The sequence below is a fragment of the Macrosteles quadrilineatus genome, unplaced genomic scaffold (genome assembly GCF_028750875.1).
Source record: "Macrosteles quadrilineatus isolate MER2022 unplaced genomic scaffold, UCM_ALF_1.0 Scaffold_5__1_contigs__length_97177068, whole genome shotgun sequence".
Lineage (NCBI taxonomy): Eukaryota > Metazoa > Arthropoda > Insecta > Hemiptera > Cicadellidae > Macrosteles > Macrosteles quadrilineatus.
Genome location: NW_026542598.1, coordinates 1,682,480 through 1,705,709, shown reverse-complemented (window position 1 = coordinate 1,705,709; position 23,230 = coordinate 1,682,480). Strand labels below are relative to the sequence as shown.

Here is a 23,230-nt window from a genome sequence, read left to right as displayed (position 1 = left end):
ACGTTTGATTCGAGGTCATGTTGGCCAGAATACTGATAAATGTTCCGTATAATTGTGTCTGCAGTTATTTTATAGTGTTCGTGAAAAAGTAATATTTTTTATTTGATACCAAAATGGTACTTCTAAAGTCCTCTCTAAACCTTTGAGTGCAGATTGCAGAAAGGAAACAAACTTTTTACTGATTCAAAAATATCTATTTTCTCTGATACATAAGGATTATTCTATGAGAAGCGTATTCAACCGATGGCTTTGCCACCATGTAAAATCAGGCTAAACAAGAAAACAAAACGAATTGGCTGGACAATTTAAATTTAATTTAATATCTTTAACCACCGTTGCTTTTTAAACATATTCTTTACACGTGCCCCAAGTAGTCACGGACTCAAGATTCGTTATGTCTCTGATCGTGCAACGATAACCTCTAATTGAACAGGACAAAGCGGGTTCAAAGAATAGGCTTATTGAAAAGCAATGATTACTGTTAGAAGTGACAGGGACCGACCACAGCAACTGTCACTGTCATTAGACAGCCTGTCACTGCTGTCAGTCTGGCTCTGTTGGAAAACCGCTAGCTGCAGCTGGACTGTTACTTCTCACAATCAATGTTCTATTTCGTCGTATTGTTCACTGTTCACTTTAGGAATGATCAATGATACTTTAGTTTAGTGAATGCGTCATTTTACGTTACGCTGAATTGGTTTGGTTATGTGCATCTCGATAGTTGTTAAAGAAGAGATGTAAATGATGACACGAAATAGAGGTGAGTGAAAATTTACTTGGTAAGAATCTGCATGGTGAAAACTTCAAAGAATTATTTTTTTAGAGAATAGGAAAGTTAATCTCTACAGTATTAAAGATTTACATATATTCTTGTTAATCAAATATTGATAGGGCGATTCATGTGAGTTAAAAATATAGGTTTCGTAGGTGTGCAGTGCTGGACTGTTCCTGCATTAAATTACTTTCTCAAATCTCCCAATAAACTTGTGTGATCAATTCATTATTTTTATAATACATTTGGTCAGGTCTCCAACTATACATTTCATTAAACATAAATTATCCACGAACAATAACATATAATTCTTTTTTGGAGTTTTTGTTTGAAATGTATGATAATCTCTGTATGTATGAAACACAGATATTAGGCCTATGTTACCGGAACTTATTTAAGTTCGTTTAGAAATCTTAGCCTCAGCATATAATAGAATATATGCAATGATACTATACGATTCGGGGGTTTCGATAAATAAAAATGCTGCTGTTCCCTTACATAGCACTGACTTTTGATTGCTTTTAGGGCTCTTTTTACCTAAGGAACGATTTTAAAAGCAAGTGTTTAAAGGACTTCTAAGTTTTTTTGCACTCTTCTAGGAACCAGCTGTAGGTAGGATATGACAAATGTTATTGGTGCAAAAATGAACAGCAACCAGGATAGCCAGGATATATATTTTTTTTATTTTGAATACTTGGCTGAGTAGTTATAGGCATTTTCTAACGATTTATAGGTATCCGGTGGGATCCTGAGAAAAGCCAGTTACCTTTTCATGGTTAAAAGCTAATTCCAGTTATCCTTGGGATCTTATCAAATGCTCCTGGGTTAAGAAACGGCTTGTCTAAGTAAAGCCCCCCATACACGGGCGAGCATGTTCGCGAGCATGCTCGTGACGGTGTTGGCGACGAACATGCTCGCCCGTGTATGGGGGGCTTTAGTCAGGGCCAAAACCATAGTTATCTCGCTCTTCTACATATATTCTTGATTCATATTTGGGTTAAAATACGCACATGGTTGTACGTCGTAGTCTTAAAGTAAAATTAACTTCGGGAAAGACAAATTTAAAAATGTACGTCAATATAAAGTTTGCAATCGGTTGATCGGTAACAAATAAATTACCGAATGTTTTTTTTTCTGTAAACATAATCCGACAGTTGGCTACAAAACTGTTTGCAGGTGAAAGAATCATTTCTCTCACTGCAGCCACCATCTTACCGTGACGGTCCTCTCTGCTTGGGAACACAAAAACGTAAAAACTGGCGAGCAAATGGATCGAACCAGCGAACCGGAGCAGTCGTTCCCTCCGAGTCGTTTACAGCGAACAGCCTGAATAGCGCGCCAGTTTTACTTCCTGTTTATAGAAAAAGGCTAATGATTTCAAATTATTAGTACGGTACACAGATGGTAATTTGCAAACTAATCTTGGACACTTGTCCGCTTCCACAGATATGCTGTAATTGCTGTGGAATCATCTTGGCGCGCGGGATTTTGCAGAGAATACAGGTTGGTCGGGCTACAGCACGGTGTTCAAGCCCTTAAAATAGCAGTGCGAGGAAAAAGGTTTAGGATTGACTATTGACTTTGGAAACTGATGGACAAATTACATACATGGCGAATACAAAGTCAAGACCCCCCCCCCCTCTAATATTTTTCTAAGTAAATATACAGATATATCCTTTTGGTGGTTGTGCAATCTTAGCAGGACGTTTCATTTTATGATTTTGACATTTTGGAGTGTCCCCCAAAAGGGCTTTTGGGAGCAACTCAAAAATTTTAAATGTGACACCCCTTCAAGTGACACCTCATTTTGAAGTGTTTACAAAACCTTAAAGAATGGTGAAACCAGAGTTTGCTATATCTTCTCTAACCAAAATGGAAGCCCGTCAAATGTTATGGAAAATCAATGGTAATATTGGTGCGTAATGGTTATATTGACTACCATCTTTGATAGAGAAGAGATAGCGAACTCTGGTTTTCACCATTATTTAAGTTTTTGTGAACACTTTAAAATAAGGTGTCACTTGAAGGCGATTTATGTTTAAACTCTTTGAGTTGCCCCAAAATCCCCCCTTTTTGGGGGACATTCAAAAATTTCAAAACCATAAAATTAAACTTACTGCTAAGATTTCACGGCCACCAAAAGCATATTACTGTATATTTACTTAGGGAAAAATATTAGAGGGGGGGTCTTGACTTTTTAGGCTTTTTACTTAACATGGTGTGTAGTTTTTTGCCAATGACTACTGGCTAGAGCTCTTTCTTGAGCTGCGATTTTATGGTTGTTTGTTGAATGGTCCGTGTTGAACAATCTTCTATGTTTTTATACTTTTTTTACTGCTCTAAAGCTCTAAACATTTGAGGTTTTCAGTAAATTACTCCCGGCGTTTCCTGGTGGTTCCAACATGAAGACGTGATCAGATTCTAGATCCTGAAACGTCGTGAATCTGTAGTTCCGTTAATCTGAGATGGAAAATGTCAGGAATATTTTTTTCAACAACATGCACTACTTAATCGATCCACTTATAGAATGAAACAGTTGATTTCTGTTTTCTCTTTTGTGGTACTCTATTAAAGTAGTTCATTGGAGCATGAACGATATCATAGTTTCAAACTAGTAGCAGTTTTTTTTAAGAAAACTCAAATTTGGAGTAAAGATTAAACTGCATTTTCCAGTAGCATTCTTATAATAACTAAGCTTTAGTGATTTACGGGATTTGCCCTCAAGAAACCCGGTCAGAAATTCCACGTTCCAACACCACTGTACTCGCATTGCATCATATCGATAGCAATGCGTACCTAATTTTATAAAAAATTTAATGAAAACAAAATATGTTCTAATCCATTAAAACTTATTTTCTATAAAATAACATCCATCTTCAAATGCCTTAATCTCCCAATACTAAATTCTCCCAATTACTAACTTTTAGTCCAAGATCTGATCGGGATTTTTTCCAAATCACACAATATTGTACGTGATCAAATTCCTTTGCAAAGAATCAAACAATATACCGTTCTGAATCGCCTCCTACGCCTCAGCAGAGACTGTACACGCCCATGATCTGAGAGACTTGAACGCCGGGTCGCCCAGAAGTCACAAGTGGGCCGCAGGAAAAGCCACCTCGACCTTGATTTTTCGAATTAGAAAACATAATTATCCGCACGACCGTGCATAGTGCTTTCACACCTTAATAGTCTTGGTGGCTGATGAGTAGGAAACATGCCGTTATGTTTGACCTTAGCGTTATAAGTTTGATAAACATTGGGGGGAGTTAGAAAGTTGACGATGGAAAGTGAATCAAGAGGTCGTTATAAGTAATGACGCGAAGTCTGTTATCATGTTGCACTTTCGATTAAACTACTTAAATTATTTGTGATTGAATATTCAATTAGATAGTACCTAAATCTTGGGTCGATTTAAAGTGATTGGGGAAGTATGTTATCTGCGTTTACAGGTTAAAAGTTCTTTTAAAGTTCTTAACACTAAGGTTTTACATGGTTTTTATACTTTTGAAACTTTCAGTTTTTGATACTATATAGTAGGTGTAAAATTAACGTCTTATACAGTACTATCATTGACTAGATTATTTTCGTTCGTTTCCTCGCTTTTACTTGTAGATATAGTTTTCCGAAATACGTTTTGTACAATATAAATCCGGCTAGCTGATTATTTCCTAGCGGGTACTTATTAGTCATGATAAAAGACTAAAACTACTCAATCGGTATATTTAATACAGCATTCGATAAATTGATGAAAATTGTGATCAAAAGGCATAATTTTCATTATTCGGTTTTTATTGAACGAAAAAGAGTACTGTGAGCGTTTTGATTTAAATGCAACATGTTTTGACTAATAAGCTAAATTATTTGAAAGTTTTAAGTAAATTGAATCCAAACTAAAAATATTATAGTTTATAAATACAGCTACTAGAACATACATTTTGTATGTAACTAACAATTACAGTGACACGCTAGGTGTAATCAATATATCATGGTTTTTATACAAGTTTATTTGTTTAATTTAACGTATATTCGTCTGAAAAATCTATGACACCACGTTTAATAGACATAGTATAGTAGTCAATAGTAGTCAAATTCATTTAATGTAATGGATCAAGATGTTAATAATTGAACGTAGCCTATTCAACACGCGAACACTGGAATCTTATTATAAAAGTTATTATGCAAATCAAATAGCTTAACACTTCTAAAACTACAAAACATCTTAACGGATTAATCACCGATAGATTATTATCGTCCTTAATGTCTATCGTAAACTCTGTCCCTTCACTTCCAGCTCTCCTTGAGGTATAAGTCACATGTTCGCCTTTCACGAGACAAAACTTAAATTAAAAGCGTACTGAATACTGTATAAATACATTTATAGATATAATTATTACCTTGAGCATGTATCCTAGTTATCAGAACGATGAGAAACACTAAACATAAAGCCATGACACTGAGCCATTCACTTGCGGAACTCAACCGCACTCGACCGCACTGTGTGAGCGACTGACCGCACACCACAACCGCCAACCGCTCAGTGTTGCCACACTGTCGTAGCTGGAGGTTGAATTATCGTGCAGGTAGGAAAATTATCGTGTACGAATGTCATTACATGGAGTTTTATCAGTTTAGTTCAAATACGAGGAAATATTAGAGGATATAATTATTTATTTTACATCTACTCTCATCATCCATCTTACTTCTCTGTGTCCACAACCAATACTGCAACAAATTGTCGTAACTAGGGTGGAAAATTATCGTATTTGAACATCATTAATCAAAGGAGTATATTATCTTTTAAGTCAAGAGTATGGAAAACGAATATAAGATATAGATTTTTAAACATTTAAAATCTCCAATCATAATTACTTAGTGCTCCAAACATTATAGTAAATTGAACGGAATTCCCAATTATCGTATTAGTTGAGAAATCATCGTGTTTAAATGCCAATACATAGAGAAGTATTTTAAATAAAATATGAGAAAGTAATCTAATAGATATAAATTGTACGCACAGTCGTAATCCACATAGTCAGTGCTGCTACGCTTTATCGTATCTGAAATTGAAATTATTGTACTTCTTGGAAATTATTGCGCCAGTAACTTTTACCGTATAAATTGAACTAGCAATTTAGGTAAAACTAGTGAAATAGGGGACGAAATTTTTTTGGACACCAAAATTATCAATCAATCACGTAAAATCTTGCCTGTATGTGAAATGATGATAAGGCTACTCTTTGTTCAAATCGTATTGAATCAATATACAGGGTGAATTTTAAATGAGTTCCCCCCCTACTTTTTTCTACATTTCTTAAGATATCATCTCCGGACCACGTCAGATCATTGTTGAGTAGTAAGTACTTTATTTTGACTGGGTATACATTTTTGGCCGCCATCTTGGATCCGCCATATTGGATACAAAGTTTTTTTTCAAATGTAAAGGTAGGGTTGTGACCCATCATTTCAAACTAGAATTTTACGCTGATTACAATGCCGCAATGAGTTTTTAAAAATCTTGATCCGTTCTAAAGTTATGAGGACTTATTATAACTTTATTTTTAGCCAATTTTAACATTGTGCATTACAAAAATAAGACCATAATCTGAAAATAGTGCTAGATAAAGATAAGTATACACCACCATTCATTGTCGACATATTTTCACTTGGTTATGACAGATGTAGTTTTTTCAGCCGCCATCTTGGATCCGCCATTTTGAAATGTGATCAATTAATTTAAATATGAAGGTGGTGTTGTGACCCATCATTTTGAACTACTTTTTTATACTGGACTTAATGCCGCAATCCGTTTTTGGTTATCAAGCATTCTTGATGAAATATAAAAATACTCTTATTTAAAATTTCAATATTTCAAAATCAAAAGATGCAAATGAAAAACGAATTGCGGCGTTGAGTTCAGCATAAAAAAGTAGCTCAAAATGATGGGTCACAACACCACCTTCATATTTAAATTAATTGATCACATTTCAAAATGGCGGATCCAAGATGGCGGCTGAAAAAACGACATCCGTCATAACCAAGTAAAAATATGTCAACAATGAATGGTGGTGTATACTTATCTTTATCTAGCACTATTATGAGATTATGGTCTTATTTTTTTAATGCACAATGTTAAAATTGGCTAAAAATAAAGTTATAAAATGTCCTCATAACTTTAGAACGGATCAAGATTTTAAAAAACTAATTGCGGCATTGTAATCAGCATAAAATTCTAGTTTGAAATGATGGGTCACAACCCTACCTTTACATTTGAAAAAAAACTTTGTATCCAATATGGCGGATCCAAGATGGCGGCCAAAAATGTTTACCCAGTCAAAATGAAGTACTTACTACTCAACAATGATCTGACGTGGTCCGGAGATGATATCTTAAGAAGTGTGGAAAAAAGTAGGGGGGGAACTCATTTAAAATTCACCCTGTATAATGAAATTAAAATGTCCTGTTTTTCTTTCTAGTTTTGCATTTTCCGGGTTTGAAAGAACTACGAATTCAGGGCTTTGCCCCTTAGCCTTCAAAGTTTCAATGACTAATGAATGAGTTATCATATGCATGTTGCATGAAGACCAGCCCATTTTAGTTAATAGTTAACACATTTTAGCTAATTGCAACGTCAAATAATTGACATTCTTCATAGGAAAACATGTTGATGTTTATGTTCACATTATTTCTCATAACACTCAATATCGCATGTATTTTGTGTTCGATTTCGAGCAACGAGTTTACTCGAATATTATACGTAACGAATTATCATATGTACGTAACATGACTGACATGACATCATAAGTTCATAACATATACGATGGTCCTTGAACAATTAAGTTGTACGACTAAAACACCTCTTAATAACTTAATCTTTTCATCAGCGTAGCCTACTGTGTGCGCTAATTTTGTATGTTTTTTTATTTGTCTTGTAAGCTAGATATTAATACACTGTCAGTAAAGAACGAAACAGATTACCTATGTATTTTTGTATTGGCTGAAGCTGGATTTGATTAACTTGGTCAGTTTTACTAGCATAAAATATGCATTACATTTCAATAACCAGCTGAAGACAATCTAAGATGTGTTTTCTGTCAGGTTACTAACTTTAAATACTAAATACAAATAGAACGATCTTTTTTATACAATGATCTTTGTTGTTACAAGAGAGGGTAAAGGGTACGCTGTTAAATATACAAAAAAATATATTGAACCACATTTAGTCAACGAAAACACACTACCATACATTACAACACAATAAACTTAAGATTTTACTCTAGCACGAGAAGTCAACTCGAACTTTAAAAATCAACAGTTTTATCGAGCATGCTTCTAAATTCGTATCTGTCCAAATTGAATTATCGTAGCCTACCTGTACCATAATTATCGTATTCCGACACGACAGTGCTGGTCACTAACTAGCTATTGTCATGCTGTGAATGAAACTATTAGCGGCTTACTCTTCAATTAAGTTACTGAGAACTTCCGCACTTCTCTTCCAGCATGACGCAATAGATCTTCGTCGCTAACTGCTACGTGGAGAGTTGAGTGCTTTTAAATAGTTAAATGAAAGAGGATTTCATGTTTTTATGGTCAATACTCCTGTTTAAAGATTCGTTCATTGGTCCAAATTTGAAAAAAATAAGTCTACATTTGTGTATATGCTAAACTCAAACTTTTCAACACTCCAACATAAAATGAATATTGCCATTGTATACGATGTAGCAAAGTAATTTTACTTTTCCATCAGTATTCAACACGGAAGTATTCAATCAATTTTAGTCACTGCCATATACATTTTCAGTTTTACTAAGGTTTTAAACTAACTGTGACTAACCACACAAACATGATTAGTATTGGACATTCTCTGAAAGAACACACAAAACCAGGTGGGAATTTTACCCAAACATGAGTGAAGGTAGTGTAGAATGGTGTGAGATTATCTGGGTAGCTTTGTTACTGACTAAGATCAGCTGATTTAGCCAGGATGCCAAGGATCATTAATTTAAATCTCAAAGATCAGGAACAAAACACTATAATTATCTTCGATACTATCACAGATTATACACACACCCTAATACATGTTGTTATCATCGTGGATAAGTTTAAAATTTTATGGCATCTATCAATCAATTGATGGATATCTCAAAGTTTCGAACACATCAACGCATATTTGAATAAGTTTTTAATCTGAACAAATTCGAAGCATAAGTGAATACCCCCACCGCAGTAAACCTGCAGACTAAGCGAATTTCCATTTGCCTGATTCTGATTAAATTTACACTAAAATGTCTATATATATAGATATAAAAATTTGAACGAATGGTGTTTTTGGCCTCTGGAGACATCAAAATGAAAAAGTAAGTCGGTCCCGGGCCTAGGTCTTACCATGAGACCTACGGTAATAACTACTTCCCTATAGGGAAATTCGCTAAAATGGAGTGTGATAATCGGTTTTGATTAGTTTTTTTTATCATCTGTTTATTTGGCCATGGTCATTGGAAAAAACTCCCAAAGCCAAAAACAGTTGGGCCCAGTTTCGAACCTATTCTGCCTTTTTTTCAGGATAGAACTGGCAACCATCAGATTACGGGATCACTAAATCCATCTATGTAGTAGTAGTACAATTCCAAACATTATGAACAACATTCACGTATGGGACAGAAGGAGATACATAAAGACTAGGGCAGCCATTGTGGTCTCACATGAAGGATGACCTACTGCCTCCAGCATCTTCAGTCGCGAGACAAGACACTGTTATGTTACACATTGGACAATGGCGAGTGAAGGAGTACCGTTACAGTGACGTCATACCACGTGAGTCTAGCGACTCCAGAACACAAGTGATGGTACAGCACAGCTGTGTCTACCGCCTCTGTAGTATCTAATGATGGTACAGGGTTGAGACAATGTATTCATTGATTGAGGTGCCTGCTTGAGTCCCTACTTAATGTTAGCGATTGATTTGCAAACTTCAGAAATGTCTTTCAAGTAGAAAATACATGTTTTTTAATTGGTTATTTTCTAAATATGTGATACATGTTGGGTAAAATAACCGTTTTAATTTGTATTTATAATCGATATTTTATTTATTTGTGTACAAGCTGGCCCGACAGACGTCCCTGTCCTAGTGTGGTTTTATGTCAAATGCTCTTTAATTTTCAAGATGAGCTCTTCGCCCGGTTGAAGTTCGTTCGCTACGCTCACTCACCTTTGGTTGAAAATTAACACATGTTTGATTAATACATGTTATTGTATCCCACAGTTTTAATGAAAACAATTTCCTCCAATGCTAAAGGCAATTTGTTTTGAATTTTTAAAATCAAATTACTAAATAAAGGTTGGATGGATTATAAATTTCCTTACACAAAAACCTTCCCCGGCACTAAGGAACACAGCAAAAAAGAACCATTCAATTGGTGCACTCGTTCTCGAGTTATGGAATATCATAAAAAAGGATTCATTTTTTATATAGATTGTACATGTTCATCTATACAAATTTTGAGGGAATATCCCATATAATAAGCTATTACCGTATGTCTCATGGTGAGAACATAGACTCGGGACCACTATAATTTATCGTTTTGATTTCCCTAGAGACCAAAAAGAACATTAGTAAACATTTATGTAACCCGTAAGCATCATAACTAGAGTTTTTGAGATCGGACTATGGGAACGGGTACATGGGGAGGGGAAGAGTTATGGGGTAACAATTATTGGTTTTACCCATTTATAAAAAAACCTAAACCTTTTGTAGAGCTCAGAAAAAAAAAATTCAATAATACATTCAAGCATTGATGTACGTTTAATGGCTAGACAGAGAAAATTAAAAAAAAAACCTGTTCCTACAGTTTCTTAAAATCCCCATGCTATTCTTATGGATGATAAGTAGACTGTTGAGGTTTGTTTATTAATAGACATATTTTAGCCGAAGCTAACATTTTAAATTGACACTATATACAGTGTGTAAATTAAGTTTTGAAACAAATCTGTATTTTTAAAACCAAAATACAGTAGATAGAAATATTCAGTTTGTAGCATTGATTCTTAACAAAGGTTCCACAATTTTTTACACCAAAAAAATTGTTTAACCTCCCTAACAGGGTAGGGGGTAACTTATTTTTTTAAATAGCAACCCCAATTGAGTGACCCCTCATTTTGAAGGGCTTGCCAAAAGAAACACAATGATGCAAACCCGAGGTGAATATCTCACCCCTAACCAAAATGGCGGGTATTCCAAAATTGGGGCTTTTTGAAATAAATCAAATTTTGGAATACCTGCCATTTTGGCTAGGGGTGAGATGTCTACCTCGGGTTTGCATCATTGTGTTTCTTTTGACAAATCATTCAAAATGAGGGGGTCACTCAGTAGGGGTTGCTATTTGAAAAAAATAAGTCACCCCCTACCCCCTACCCTGTTAGGGAGGTTAAAAAATATTTTTGATGTAAAAAATTACGGAACCTTAGTTAACAATCAATCACAAACAGAATATTTTTATCTATTTTGGTTTAAAGAATACAGATTTGTTTCAAGACTTAATTTACACACTGTATATTGCTATAATTTTAGTAGTATGGAAGGTTTTAATCTGTGCACAAGAATAAATAAAACTTACATTATAAATCAAATTCAACATTTTTTACTGTATTTTACAGTATTTTCAACTAAAGGTGGTTTGAGTTAGGAGATGTCTTCCGTTACAATGGCTGCTGGTACAATATTTTACTGAAACAAGTAGAATCGTTTACTAAGTGTCTATGAGTAAAATAAATGCATTTTTGTGGTTCTTGAGCTAGAATGAACTTTTAAACACTTCCTGCTATTCTAACAAAAACCCTTATTTTGTACCAAGTTCACCTTTCTGCTTGGGTGTATTAAAGTTTGGTATAGAACATGAAGAAGTAATTCTGTTGGAGGCTCAATTTAAATATGTTTGTTTTCGTTCAAAATTTTCTGGCTTCAACTTTACATTGAAAGGGAATGTCTTGACTAATCCATAATGCAAGGTTAAGCTTTTTGAACAATGGCATGTTGACAGTAAATACATGTTTCCATAGAAACTGTTTACTGTATTTCATTCATTCCCTCACTGACTCATCAAATGAATGCAAGAAATCATTTTTTCTCCTGTAAAAATTATTTTGAGGAAGAATACTCAAGAAAGTGAAGTGTCTTGGTTCCATACTCGAGGATACAATAGAGCAGTTCTGGAAGATGCAACCTCAGTAGAAGCTTGACAGAATTCTTTAATTGTTCACTATCGATACATGTGAACTTGCAGTGGATCATCATTATAGTAAGCAACCTACTCCTGGAAAAAAATGGGAGGTTATAGAACTACACGGTGACCTGATGTATTGCTTCACTAATTCAAGAAGGATCCACATAGTTGAATGGATGGATCAGAGTAAACTGTCAAATAATCTGCCATGGGGAAATGTTTGAGGAACATGGTAAAATGTGGGAGATGAATGCAACTATGGATGCGGAAATGGAATATCTGGGAGGATTCAAGATGAAAGAAACTGAAGAATTCTGCAGCAACACTATGAACCAATTGATGACAAGCTGGGACAAACTCCAGGAAAGAAGGACAAGACCTGAAGAAGATGTAACGACAGTATGAGTTAGAACAGATTTGTGGGTGCTAAGTATGTCCTTTATCTAGTATTATTAAGTATCTTTTGTACTTAGTGTTAAGTATCTTATGTATCTAGTATTTAAGTAATTCATGTAGGTACTAATCTGACCGAGTGAGGTAGTATCATGCACTCTCACATTCGGGAGGTCTGACTATCAGACCGGCCATTCCGAGGAGAGTTTGTACGGTTTCTTTCCTCACTTAGGCGAATGCCGGAATGGTTCCCTCAAGGGCCGTACCCCGCCAAGCAGAATGGAAGACAGGATTCGGTCCTAATATTGCTTGGTTAAAACCCCCTAATAGGTGTGTTCTTTTTTAATCATTTAAATAAAAACAATAAACCTAGTTTTTTTCTCAATAAGTACTTTTGAGTTTTATTCTTGAGTTTAAAAAATATAATTAGGTAAAAAGCATTGCTTGATGAACAAAATGATGGAATGATGGATGAACAAAATCAAAAATGTTAAATAACTCAAAACAAAGCATTTATGTTTTGATGTTACATTTTAGCATTTTTCCCTGCAGGGAAGAAGCTAATGAACTTTAGGTGGCACGTAAGACCTGGACCCAAGGCCGTAAGTAAAGATGATTTACTTTTTAGCGAATTTCCCTATAGGGAAGTAGTTAGTACCGTAGGTGGCACGGTAAGACCTAGGTTCGGGACAGATATACTTTTTTCATTTTGATACCAAAAACACATTTCATTTTCCTAGAGGCCAAAAACACTATTCGTTCAAATGTTGATATGTGAAAGCAATAACTTGAGTAATTTTTAATGAAATTTGGCTTTAATCTGAAAGGCAGGATGAAATTAAATGAGTTCTCGAACCAGCATGATCGGAACAAATGAACAGAGTTTTATTGGGGATTTATGGGGTAAAAAAAGATTTTTCTCTTTTTTGACCCCCCAAAACAAACAAAAATGCAATTTCTCTTTAAGCCATTTTAAAGAGGTTGAAAAAAACAATTTAGTAGACTATATTTCAGTGTTATCTTACGCTTATAGGTTACGGAGACAATTAAAAAAAATTAAACATTTAAAATTCCCATCTTATTCTTGGAGTATGGAGAATAGTTAAACTGTTGTAGTTTGATTGATTATGGATATATTTTGATCAAATTTGGCAAATTTATTTACTTAATACTAAGCTAAAAAAATACAAAAACACACTTTATTACCCCCTGTAGCAGCATACCCATGCACTTGTTAAACCTAATGTGATTTAAATAGATTTAATTGAAAATTTAATCAGGCAAATGGAAATTCGCTTAGTGTGCAGGATTGCTGCGGCAAGGGTATTTAATTTGATGCCACCAGAGGTTAAAGCAATTTTTGTAAACCTTTTTTTATAAATGTATATGAAAGAAGTTGATTTCTAAATCCCACCCAATTAATTACAAGTATAAGGAGACACTTTATGAATTTTTTAGAGCTTATGGTATCCCTGTTTTCTTTACTTAACACGTTCATTACTGTCAAATAAAGAAGTTTTATATTGATTAACAATTTTTATCTTAGGAATAAAATGTTACCAACTGAATTATTTGTAAATACAATACAAAAACAATCTCCAGATGATCTTAATAATAACTAAATAAATATTAAAGAACAACAAACATATGACATCTTCTCTTCCCTTTTTTTAAGTACATGTTCTTCTTGGTGGATTTATTTGTCTACCAAATGAGGAAAAACAATTAGGCTCAGTTCCAGGGTCATCAGATGTTTTGGGTTGTAGTTGTCTTAGCATTACCCCGTTGCGACGTAACATGCCTTCGTTTGTCTTAACTGTGTATGATCTTGGAGCTACTTTATTAACTATCTTCCCATCTTCTCTCCTATCAGGAATATACACGTTGCATCCAATAGTGAATTGCTTTTCATCTCTCACTCCATGCCGTTTATTGAAGTAATCTGCTTGAGTTGCTCTATATAGTTTGTCCAATTCTCTAAATGTCTTGTGATCTACCATTTTAGGCTTGAGATCTTTCGTTAATGACGGTAGTCGGGTTCTTAGTCTTCTTCCCATCAACAATTCCGAAGGGCTGTACCCTGATGGACCTGGTGTTGACCTGTACTCCAGTAATGCAAGAGTGGGGTCTTTGTTCTTTGTAAGCATCTTTTTAAGCGTTTGGACTGCTCTTTCAGCTTCACCGTTTGCCTGATGGTGTAAGGGACTACAACAAATAGTTTTAAACCCAAAATCGGCTGCAAAGGCTCTCCATTCTGAGCTTGTAAACTGTGAGCCAGAATCAGAAATTACGATTTCAGGGATCCCATGTCGAGCAAAACAGGCTTTCATCTTTTTGATTAGTTCATCTACAGTCATTGTGGACACATTTATCATTTCCAAGTACCGTGAATAATAGTCCACAACAGCCAAGTATTTGCCTTTCACAAAGTCAAAGTAATCATCTGCTATTCTTTGCCATGGATAGTCAGGAGTGTCTGATTGAATAATTTTTTCTGACTTTTGGTTTTGGTGTTTAGCACAAGTGTCACAATTTTCAATCAAGTTATGTATCTCTGTTGTAATTCCTGGCCAAAACACAGATTGTTTCGCTCGGAGGACTGTGCGTGTAGACCCGAAATGACCATCGTGCAGTTTATTAATGATAGCTTTTCTAAGTTCAAATGGGATAATAATTCTTTCTTTATAACATATCAAGTCTTCTATTATAGATAGGTCGTCTTTAAAGGTATACCACTTTCTCATACTCTCTGGCACATCCTTCTTATATTTAGGCTATCCATTTTCTGTGTATTTCACCAACATCTGACATTCTTCACACAGGATCTGGGCATTCTTTATTTGTTCCAATCTTGACTGTGTTGCTGGAAAGTTTAAAGATATTACCTTAATGTGTGCCTCTACCTCTTTTGTGAACTCATCTGTAGAATCTGGGATCGGCGCTCGGCTTAATGTGTCTGCTGTAAACATTTCTTTTCCGGGAATGTGTTCGATGGAGTAGTCAAATTTCATCAATCGCATTTTGAATCTCTGAATCCTAGCTGGTATTGTGTCTAGGTCTTTGCTTCCAAGGAGCGAAACTAATGGTTTGTGGTCTGTTAGGATTCTAAATTTTTTCCCAACTAAAAACTTAGAAAACTTTTCTGCGGCCCATGCACATGCAAGAGCTTCCTTTTCTATCTGGGCATATCGTCTTTCACAGTCCTGTAAGGTCCTTGAAGCAAACATCACTACTTTGGGAGATTTATCTTCAACCTGAAGTAACATTGCACCCAATCCATATGCTGATGAATCGGCTATAACAATAGCTTCAGCATTTACATCATACTTAGTTAAAGATTTTGATTCATTGACGGTCTGTATAATGTCTGAAAGGGCTTCTTGATGTTGACTTGTCCAACAAAATTGTCTATTCTTTCTAGTAAGCTCACGGAATGATTCAGTTTTATCAGCTAAGTTTGGAATGAACTTGTTCAGTTGATTCAACATACCATTTAATCGTCAAACTCCCGCAATATCTTTAGGAGGGGGAAGTTCCTCGAGTGCTCGTATACGATCAGGATCGACCTTGATACCATCACAGTCGATCAGGTTTCCAAGAAACTTCACAGATGTTTGGGAAATAGAACATTTTTCTTTGTTCAGTACAACCTTTGCTTTTTTTATTAACGGCCATTGAGCTTATGTCTGCCAGAAATGTATCAAATAATTCATCTGGTTGTTGTGATCTTGAATTAAACTTTGCTCGTTCGTATATGACATTTCTTTTGCCAGTAAATATGTTGTCAAAGGCTTCTGTTACCGATTCATATGAGGCTTTGTCATCTTCTGAGAGGTGTGCTGTTGATAAGATATCCTCAGAATCAGGCCCCATACAGTAAATCAAGCAGCTTACTTGTTTTACTTGAGGTTCATTGTCCAGTCCTGATGCAATTCTATACCTTTCAAATCGCTTAAACCACTTTTCCCATAATTCTGGATATTTTGAATCAAAAGGTTCAGGAGGTTGAAACATGACTGATGTAGTCCTATTTTGCTGCTGTCTTGGTTCTAGAACATTATGTGTTTCTGATGATTGATTTGATTTGTTTCCTCTGATTGATAATCTATTGTTTTTTGGCATTTTTTAAAAAAACTAAACCGCTGCCACCATGTCAAATAAAGAAGTTTTATATTGATTAACAATTTTTATCTTAGGAATAAAATGTTACCAACTGAATTATTTGTAAATACAATACAAAAACAATCTCCAGATGATCTTAATAATAACTAAATAAATATTAAAGAACAACAAACATATGACAATTACCACAACAGTACTAAATTTGTCATTCATTCAGTCATTCATTCAGCGACACACATATGCGATGGTGGGTTTCTACACATAGACTGCAAATAGAACTGACGTAGCATATTTGCGTCAGTGTACCAATGTTATTAAAAAGCTTACATCTTTGTAACAGTCTATTTGAGGGCCCTTATTCTCTGCAGTGGTCTACAGGGATGTCTGGCGCATATGTGCGTCACTTGGACTTTGGACATGATTATTTGAGGGCCCTTATTCTCTGCAGTGGTCTACAGGGATGTCTGGCGCATATGTACGTCACTTGGACTTTGGACATGATGATTAGTGACGTCATATGATAGTTGGCAAGACACTGTTATTTCCTTTGTTGCATCACAATTTTCCCGTGGTCTGCGTGTACTGCTGTTCACCAAGTGACACCTGGTCTCATGTGTAATATTAAAATGTATACCTCAGTCCGTGGCAATGACCGCAGCGCTACATATATGTGGGGATTGGTAGCAAACGTGTTAATTGTCGATATGCATTGTTAAATATCCTATGAGTTTTAGTGTTGTTGATAATTTGCCGATAAGACTCAACATATTTTTTTGCAAACTCAGAGTGTATTGTAGGTCTAGAAATAGTGTTGTTTTCTTCTTGAACTTTTTTAATCCAACGACGCACAAATAAAAATTAACTAGGTACCTATAATTGATTGAATCTTTGACATGCAGTTTTACACCAGCAAATTTACTTTAAATGGACCTCTTTTGTAATAGCTCTTCCATCCTCAAGTTAATTTGTTTTCCAGCTATAAGAAGTTTTCCAGTTTTGTATCTTATGTGGGCTCTATTTAATGTTCATGAGGAGTTCCCTGCTCCCTGCTGTTTCTCCCTGAAGCATAGGTCCTATGTTTTTTTCTGGAGTGATTATAACACCAATGAGAGAGAAATAGTTGTGCTGCCACCTGTCACACTCCAGGACAGCACAGACAATCCGAGCTGGCGACTTTGCCCACATTATGTAAATAATATTTGTAATACCCTTGACCGGAAAGAAGTTGCATCACAAAGTAGTCTACCTGGCTGTGCTGCTTTTCCATCTATGGTTGGCTGTTCGGGATCTGGGATGAGTTTAAAAGTCATCATATCATTAACATCATTCATCCTACATAGCGAAGCAGTTTCACGAGCTAGTTACCAGGTAGCTACAGAAGCGAGGTAATTATCCAAGGTCCAGATAGCAGCAATGAAAAAAATATCCGTAAACCACTGTCGTGAGCGAAGGTTCTGACAAATAGTAAACAATACAGTTGCTCAATGAGAAGCAGGATGTCAGAGCCTCGCTTAGTGGCAAATTTATACAGCAGGCCATTGGTTGTACTGCTCCTCTGAATATGTTTAATTGAATGACTATATGGTAATTTGGTTTTTTATCTACCTGAGCTTCTGGAGCCCCTGCTTGTATGCCCCACAGTAATTGAATCTAGTAGAGTGCCTTACATGTTCGCCTTCAATCCAGCTTCTGTGCACAGAAGAGGACGACTCGGTTGTGGTGCACATGCTCCCTGTGTTCTTGGCCACCGCACTGTAGCAAACGTTGGTTCATGTCCGGGCTGCTACAACAATTGGCTAAGTAACCTGAAACCACAGAATATAAAGACCTAATGTTAGACATTTATTCTGTTCTGAAGGCCAGACATCATAAGCATCTGGGGGCCACGAGCTTCTCACCAACCTGGCATCTGACCACCCGATCCTGATGTCGCCTTCAGCTAGCAGCTGCTCCGCATCTCTGGCACCAAACATAAGCAATACCATCTTATGCCCGTGGGAGTTTGTCTTCCAAACAATGGTCTTAACTTTCAATGTCATTTTTATGGATTGGGTAGCTAGTCTTGTCATTGTATCCAATAATGATGTGAAGTAAAATCAACACCACTGCTAAGAATGAACTGCGTTCTGTGATTATATTCCTCTGATCTAATAACGGTTTACCCCTATTGAAGACCACCGTCAGCTGATGTACAAGTATGGAGAAAAGAGTTTGGACAAAAAATGAGTGTAAGCTGTGAGAGGGAGTTTGGAGGTGTTTATAAATATATGTTCCTGATGAAAAAAGAGATAACCGAATTGAAACATCTTTAAGACTACCATGGGTAACAGTAAACCTTGGTAGTTTTAAACATCAGCAAGCGAAGTTTCATTAACTTTTATGATTGTCTCGATGCAACTCCCACTACCAGCTCTGTTGTGCAGATTTCTATGACCTTTCACTTATGGGCAGAAACCAGCTAGAGTATATAGAATAAGTTAAATAACACGGTGATAGTGTAAGAATTTAACTGGCTTGCTTGGCCACAACAGGAACTCTTGTAACAGAGATCAAGAATTACGGAAAACATTAATGTTTTTCAAATTTTGTTAGCAAGTGCTATTAATTGTTACACATAAACGATTAACATAAGAAAATAGTAACGATTTGTTGGTCTAAAACTGATAAATTGTGTTAAGAGAATAAAAAACACTACATTACAAAATTTATCATATTACATTACTCCTTACAATCGGTGGCTCTAACTAAAGGGTGATCCAGTTAGAGGTTACAATTTTAAGTTGTTAGCAATGGTTCCATATGCAAGATAAACAGCTGATGTTTTGTTATTGGGCATTGTTGTGTATTGACATTTAAATTTGTTGTTATGGAGCATTATTCGAATGAAGAAAGTGTTTTAATTGTAAAAACCTTTTTTAAAAATGGGGAAAACTTTACTAACACGATTCGATCACTGCGAAATGATTTTGGTAACCATAACCGTCCATCACGTGCGGCGATTAGAAAACTGATTGATAAATTTAATGTGACGGGTTCAGTGTTAGATGTTAAAAGACCAGTACGCCCTCGGAGTGGCCGATCAGTGGAATCGCCTCAACAAGTGCCAGTGTTCGAGAAAATCCGTCAACCTCAATTCATCATCGTTCCCAGCAATTAGGCCTTTCCTACGGTACAACTCAGCGCATTTTGACTAAAGATCTACATTTGCATGCGTATAAGATCCAATTGACACCAATTTCTCAATTAGGAAAACCAAAAACAAACAAAATTTTATTTTGGACGACACTGAAACTGAAACCACTGCTCAAGTAAAATTCCTGGGTTTGTTGTTGGACGAGAACTTGTGTTTCAAACCCCACATTGATTCTGTCTGTAGAAAGATCAGTTCAGGAATTTTTCTTCTGCGCCAACTAGCAAAATTTTCAAACAAAGATGTACTTCTTACTGCTTACTACGGTGTACTTTATCCACACATGATATATGCAGTTGCACTATGGGGAGGTGAAAGCACAAGAACCCATTTCCTTTTTCGCCTTCAAAGGAGAGCTATCAGAATAATTCACGGCCTTCCCTACAAACAAACTTGTAGAGCTGTATTTAAATCATCCGCAATTCTAACTTTTCCCTGTATCTACATTCTAGAAGTCCTCACTTTTCTGAAGTCAAATTATTCTCATTTCCACACCACATCCACCCACTCGTATCTGCTTCGCAATACTTTCAATCTGAGAATTCCAGCCCATTCAACCACATTCTTTGAAAGACATCTAAACTATAATGCCATCAAACTGTTCAATGCTCTCCCACTTCAAATCAAGTCCACATCAGATCCGGGATGCTTCAAAAGGCACTTGAGGTCATTTCTCGTGGGTAAAGGCTACTACAGTGTCCGCGCCTTTCTCGCTGACGGACAGTCCTAATGAATTTTAATTTTAATTATTTTAAAAGTTAGTTAATAGTTATTTTTAGTAAATTTGACTTGGCTAATGCATTTGTAATGTTAATCTTGCTAAATAAATGAGTTATTGAGTTATTGAGTTATTGAATTGAAACCGGGAGATTACCAACAGAGGCTTGAATTTGTTAACTGGGTGTTAGAGAATAATCAACGTGATGAAAATTTTGTGAACAAAATCATCTTTTCTGATGAAGCTCATTTTTATATCAATGGCTATGTAAACAAACAAAACTGCCGCATTTGGGGAACTGAAAATCCTCATGCTATTCACCCGAAAGAAATGCATCCAAAAAAGGTAACTGTTTGGTGTGGATTGTGGGTTGGCGGCGTGATTGGTCCTTACTTTTTTGAAAATTACCATGGCGATGCAGTTAGAGTCAATTAAGAACATTATCGGGAGATGATAAGCGATTATTTTTTGCAGTTTGGAAGTATTGGTTGTCAATTACGAGTTGAACGACTTGTGGTTTCAACAAGATGGGGCCACTTGTCATACAGCACGAGAAACAGTGCAGTTGTTGCACACAAAGTTTCCCGGCCGTTTAATCTCTCGTTTCGGTGATCAGCATTGGCCAGCAAGATCATGTGACCTCACACCAATGGACCATTTTCTTTGGGGATATTTGAAGCAGAAGGTTTTCGCAAACAAGGCCAACTCGATTCTGGAGCTGAAGGACGAGATTCGCAGAGTAATCCATCAAATTCCACAACAAATGATCGAGAAAGTGATGGAAAATTTCATCAAAAGGGCTGAAGTCTGCCGGGATTCACGTGGCGGTCATTTGACAGATATTATTTTCCATGTGTAATGTCAATCTTTAATAAATGTGTATGAATTAAAAAATACCTTATAAGTAAACTACAATACGTATTATTTAGTTTTTAAATTTAACCTCTAACTGGATCACCCTTTATATAGATGCTGGTCTTAAAAAGAAACAATACCCCTGCACTAGCAAACCTACAAACTAAGCAAATGCCATTTGCTTGTTTGGATTTTTCCTAAAATATTTCCTCAAACGTGTCAGATTTATTCCCTATTAAAATAATATTAGGTTTAATGATTACATACTTAGCTTTGCTGCTACAGGTTTTACCTTTACCTTTAGCAGAAAACCTAAGTATGTATTGATAAAGCAGGGTTTTTCATGAAATCTTAATAGGTAGCTTAAGGATAAAATAAATACATTTGCCAAATTTGATCAAAATGTATCATACAAAAACAAGCAAACTACAACAGTTTACCAATTCTTCATGAGAACAAAATGGGAATTTTAAATTTACACAAAACGATGTTTCCATAGTCCTATCATGTTACTCAAGTTATTGGGAAATAAGCTATACCCTGTTCACATAATTTAGAGAATTTAGGGGAAGAAATCTATCCCCTCCACTTGATCCTACCTTTAAAATAATGCAGCTCAACAGCTGATAGCTGAGGTTTGTCAAAACGCCAATCGGCTTCAACACATACATAAAGAAAACAAGTTGGAACTTCACCTTAAACCACCTAAATTTTGTGAACGGACTATAATATATCACTAGTCATGCTTTACTGCAAGGTTAGAATTTATTATAGAGATTATGGGCAGATTCCTCGAAGCTATCCTGGGGGGAGCGCCGGTGGTGCCTGCCGCACTTGGCATGGCTAATGCAGAGGCGTCAGTTAAATCTATGATTGCCTCAGCTTGGGATGAGTAAATGGCCCACAGGCGCCCCTGGTGTTATAAGTGACCCGTAAACTGGTGGACTGCCAAGATCCCGGATTTGTCGTCGAGCTGCCTTGAGAGCTAGATAACTCACTACGAGGGCCAGGGTACCCGTGGATAGACGTCATCCATATATGATGGAGATGTAAGGTGACAAGGAAGTCTTTCCGCTGGTCCATCACACGGAGCAAACACAACTGCTAGAAAAAACTAAGGAACAATGTCGATTCCAACCCGTGGGGCCTGGTCAACCCGCTCTCCACCTTCCGTCATGGATAGACAAATCCCTTTTTCCGGCTCATACTGCTGCACCCACAGTGTGAGTTTGGGAGGATGGACGATGTCCTCTTCACTCATGAGGAGCTGGAGACTGCGGAATATCCCTTAAAAAAACAACAAGGCTCCTAGAACTGATGGGTTACCTGTTGGCGAGGTTCTTAAGAAGTTGCTTTTAATAAATAAATAAATAAATAAAAATGCCTTTATTTAGCAAGCGTTCCTCAGTACATACTGCTTTACAGGATAACTCTTGTCAATTTAATTACTAATACTAAATAAAACTAATAACAAAAAGTACATAATCTATTTGCAAAATTTGAGGTCCCTTCTATACATTTATTTTAGCTTATTTCTAAAAGCTGGAACACCCAGCAACTTAAGATCACAGGGGAGGTCATACAACTTTGGCCCAAAGTATGAAAAACCTCTCCTGCCAATCTCCAGCCTCACTCTCGGGAAGTGAAACAGCTTTTCCTGTCGAGTATTGCACCGAGACACCCGATCGCGGGAGACCAGTCTTTCCATCAGGTAAGCTGGTTCTTTTTTGACCAGTACCCGATGAACCAGAGTGCAGGTTTGCATCCTGCATACGGCTGCTGAGGGCAAAAGACCGGCAGTTTTTTAAAATTCAGATATATGATCGCGTTTCCGCATACCATATATAAATCTTACTGCGGTGTTCTGAAGTTTTTGAATCCTTTCCATGCCCTCATTCGTGATGCTGTTGCCATATAAAGGAAAACAGTATTATAGCACTGACAAGACAATTGATTGA

At 36.2% G+C, this 23,230-nt stretch overlaps 2 protein-coding genes across 2 annotated transcripts in view; both read right to left on the bottom strand.

The window, feature by feature from the left end:
* Positions 1-5,272, bottom strand: part of LOC128993970 (sushi, von Willebrand factor type A, EGF and pentraxin domain-containing protein 1-like) — a 63,911-nt gene extending 58,639 nt beyond the window's left edge. The window contains exon 1 of the mRNA XM_054418118.1: positions 5,170-5,272. Within this exon, the coding sequence (XP_054274093.1) occupies positions 5,170-5,224 (55 nt within the window). The 5' untranslated portion in view covers positions 5,225-5,272. The remainder of the gene's footprint in view (positions 1-5,169) is intronic.
* Positions 5,273-14,057: 8,785 nt separating this feature from the next.
* Positions 14,058-14,744, bottom strand: LOC128994198 (uncharacterized protein K02A2.6-like). Its single transcript, XM_054418577.1, has one exon. It carries the CDS (start codon positions 14,742-14,744, stop codon positions 14,058-14,060), a length of 687 nt encoding a protein of 228 aa, XP_054274552.1.
* Positions 14,745-23,230: the final 8,486 nt, after the last annotated feature.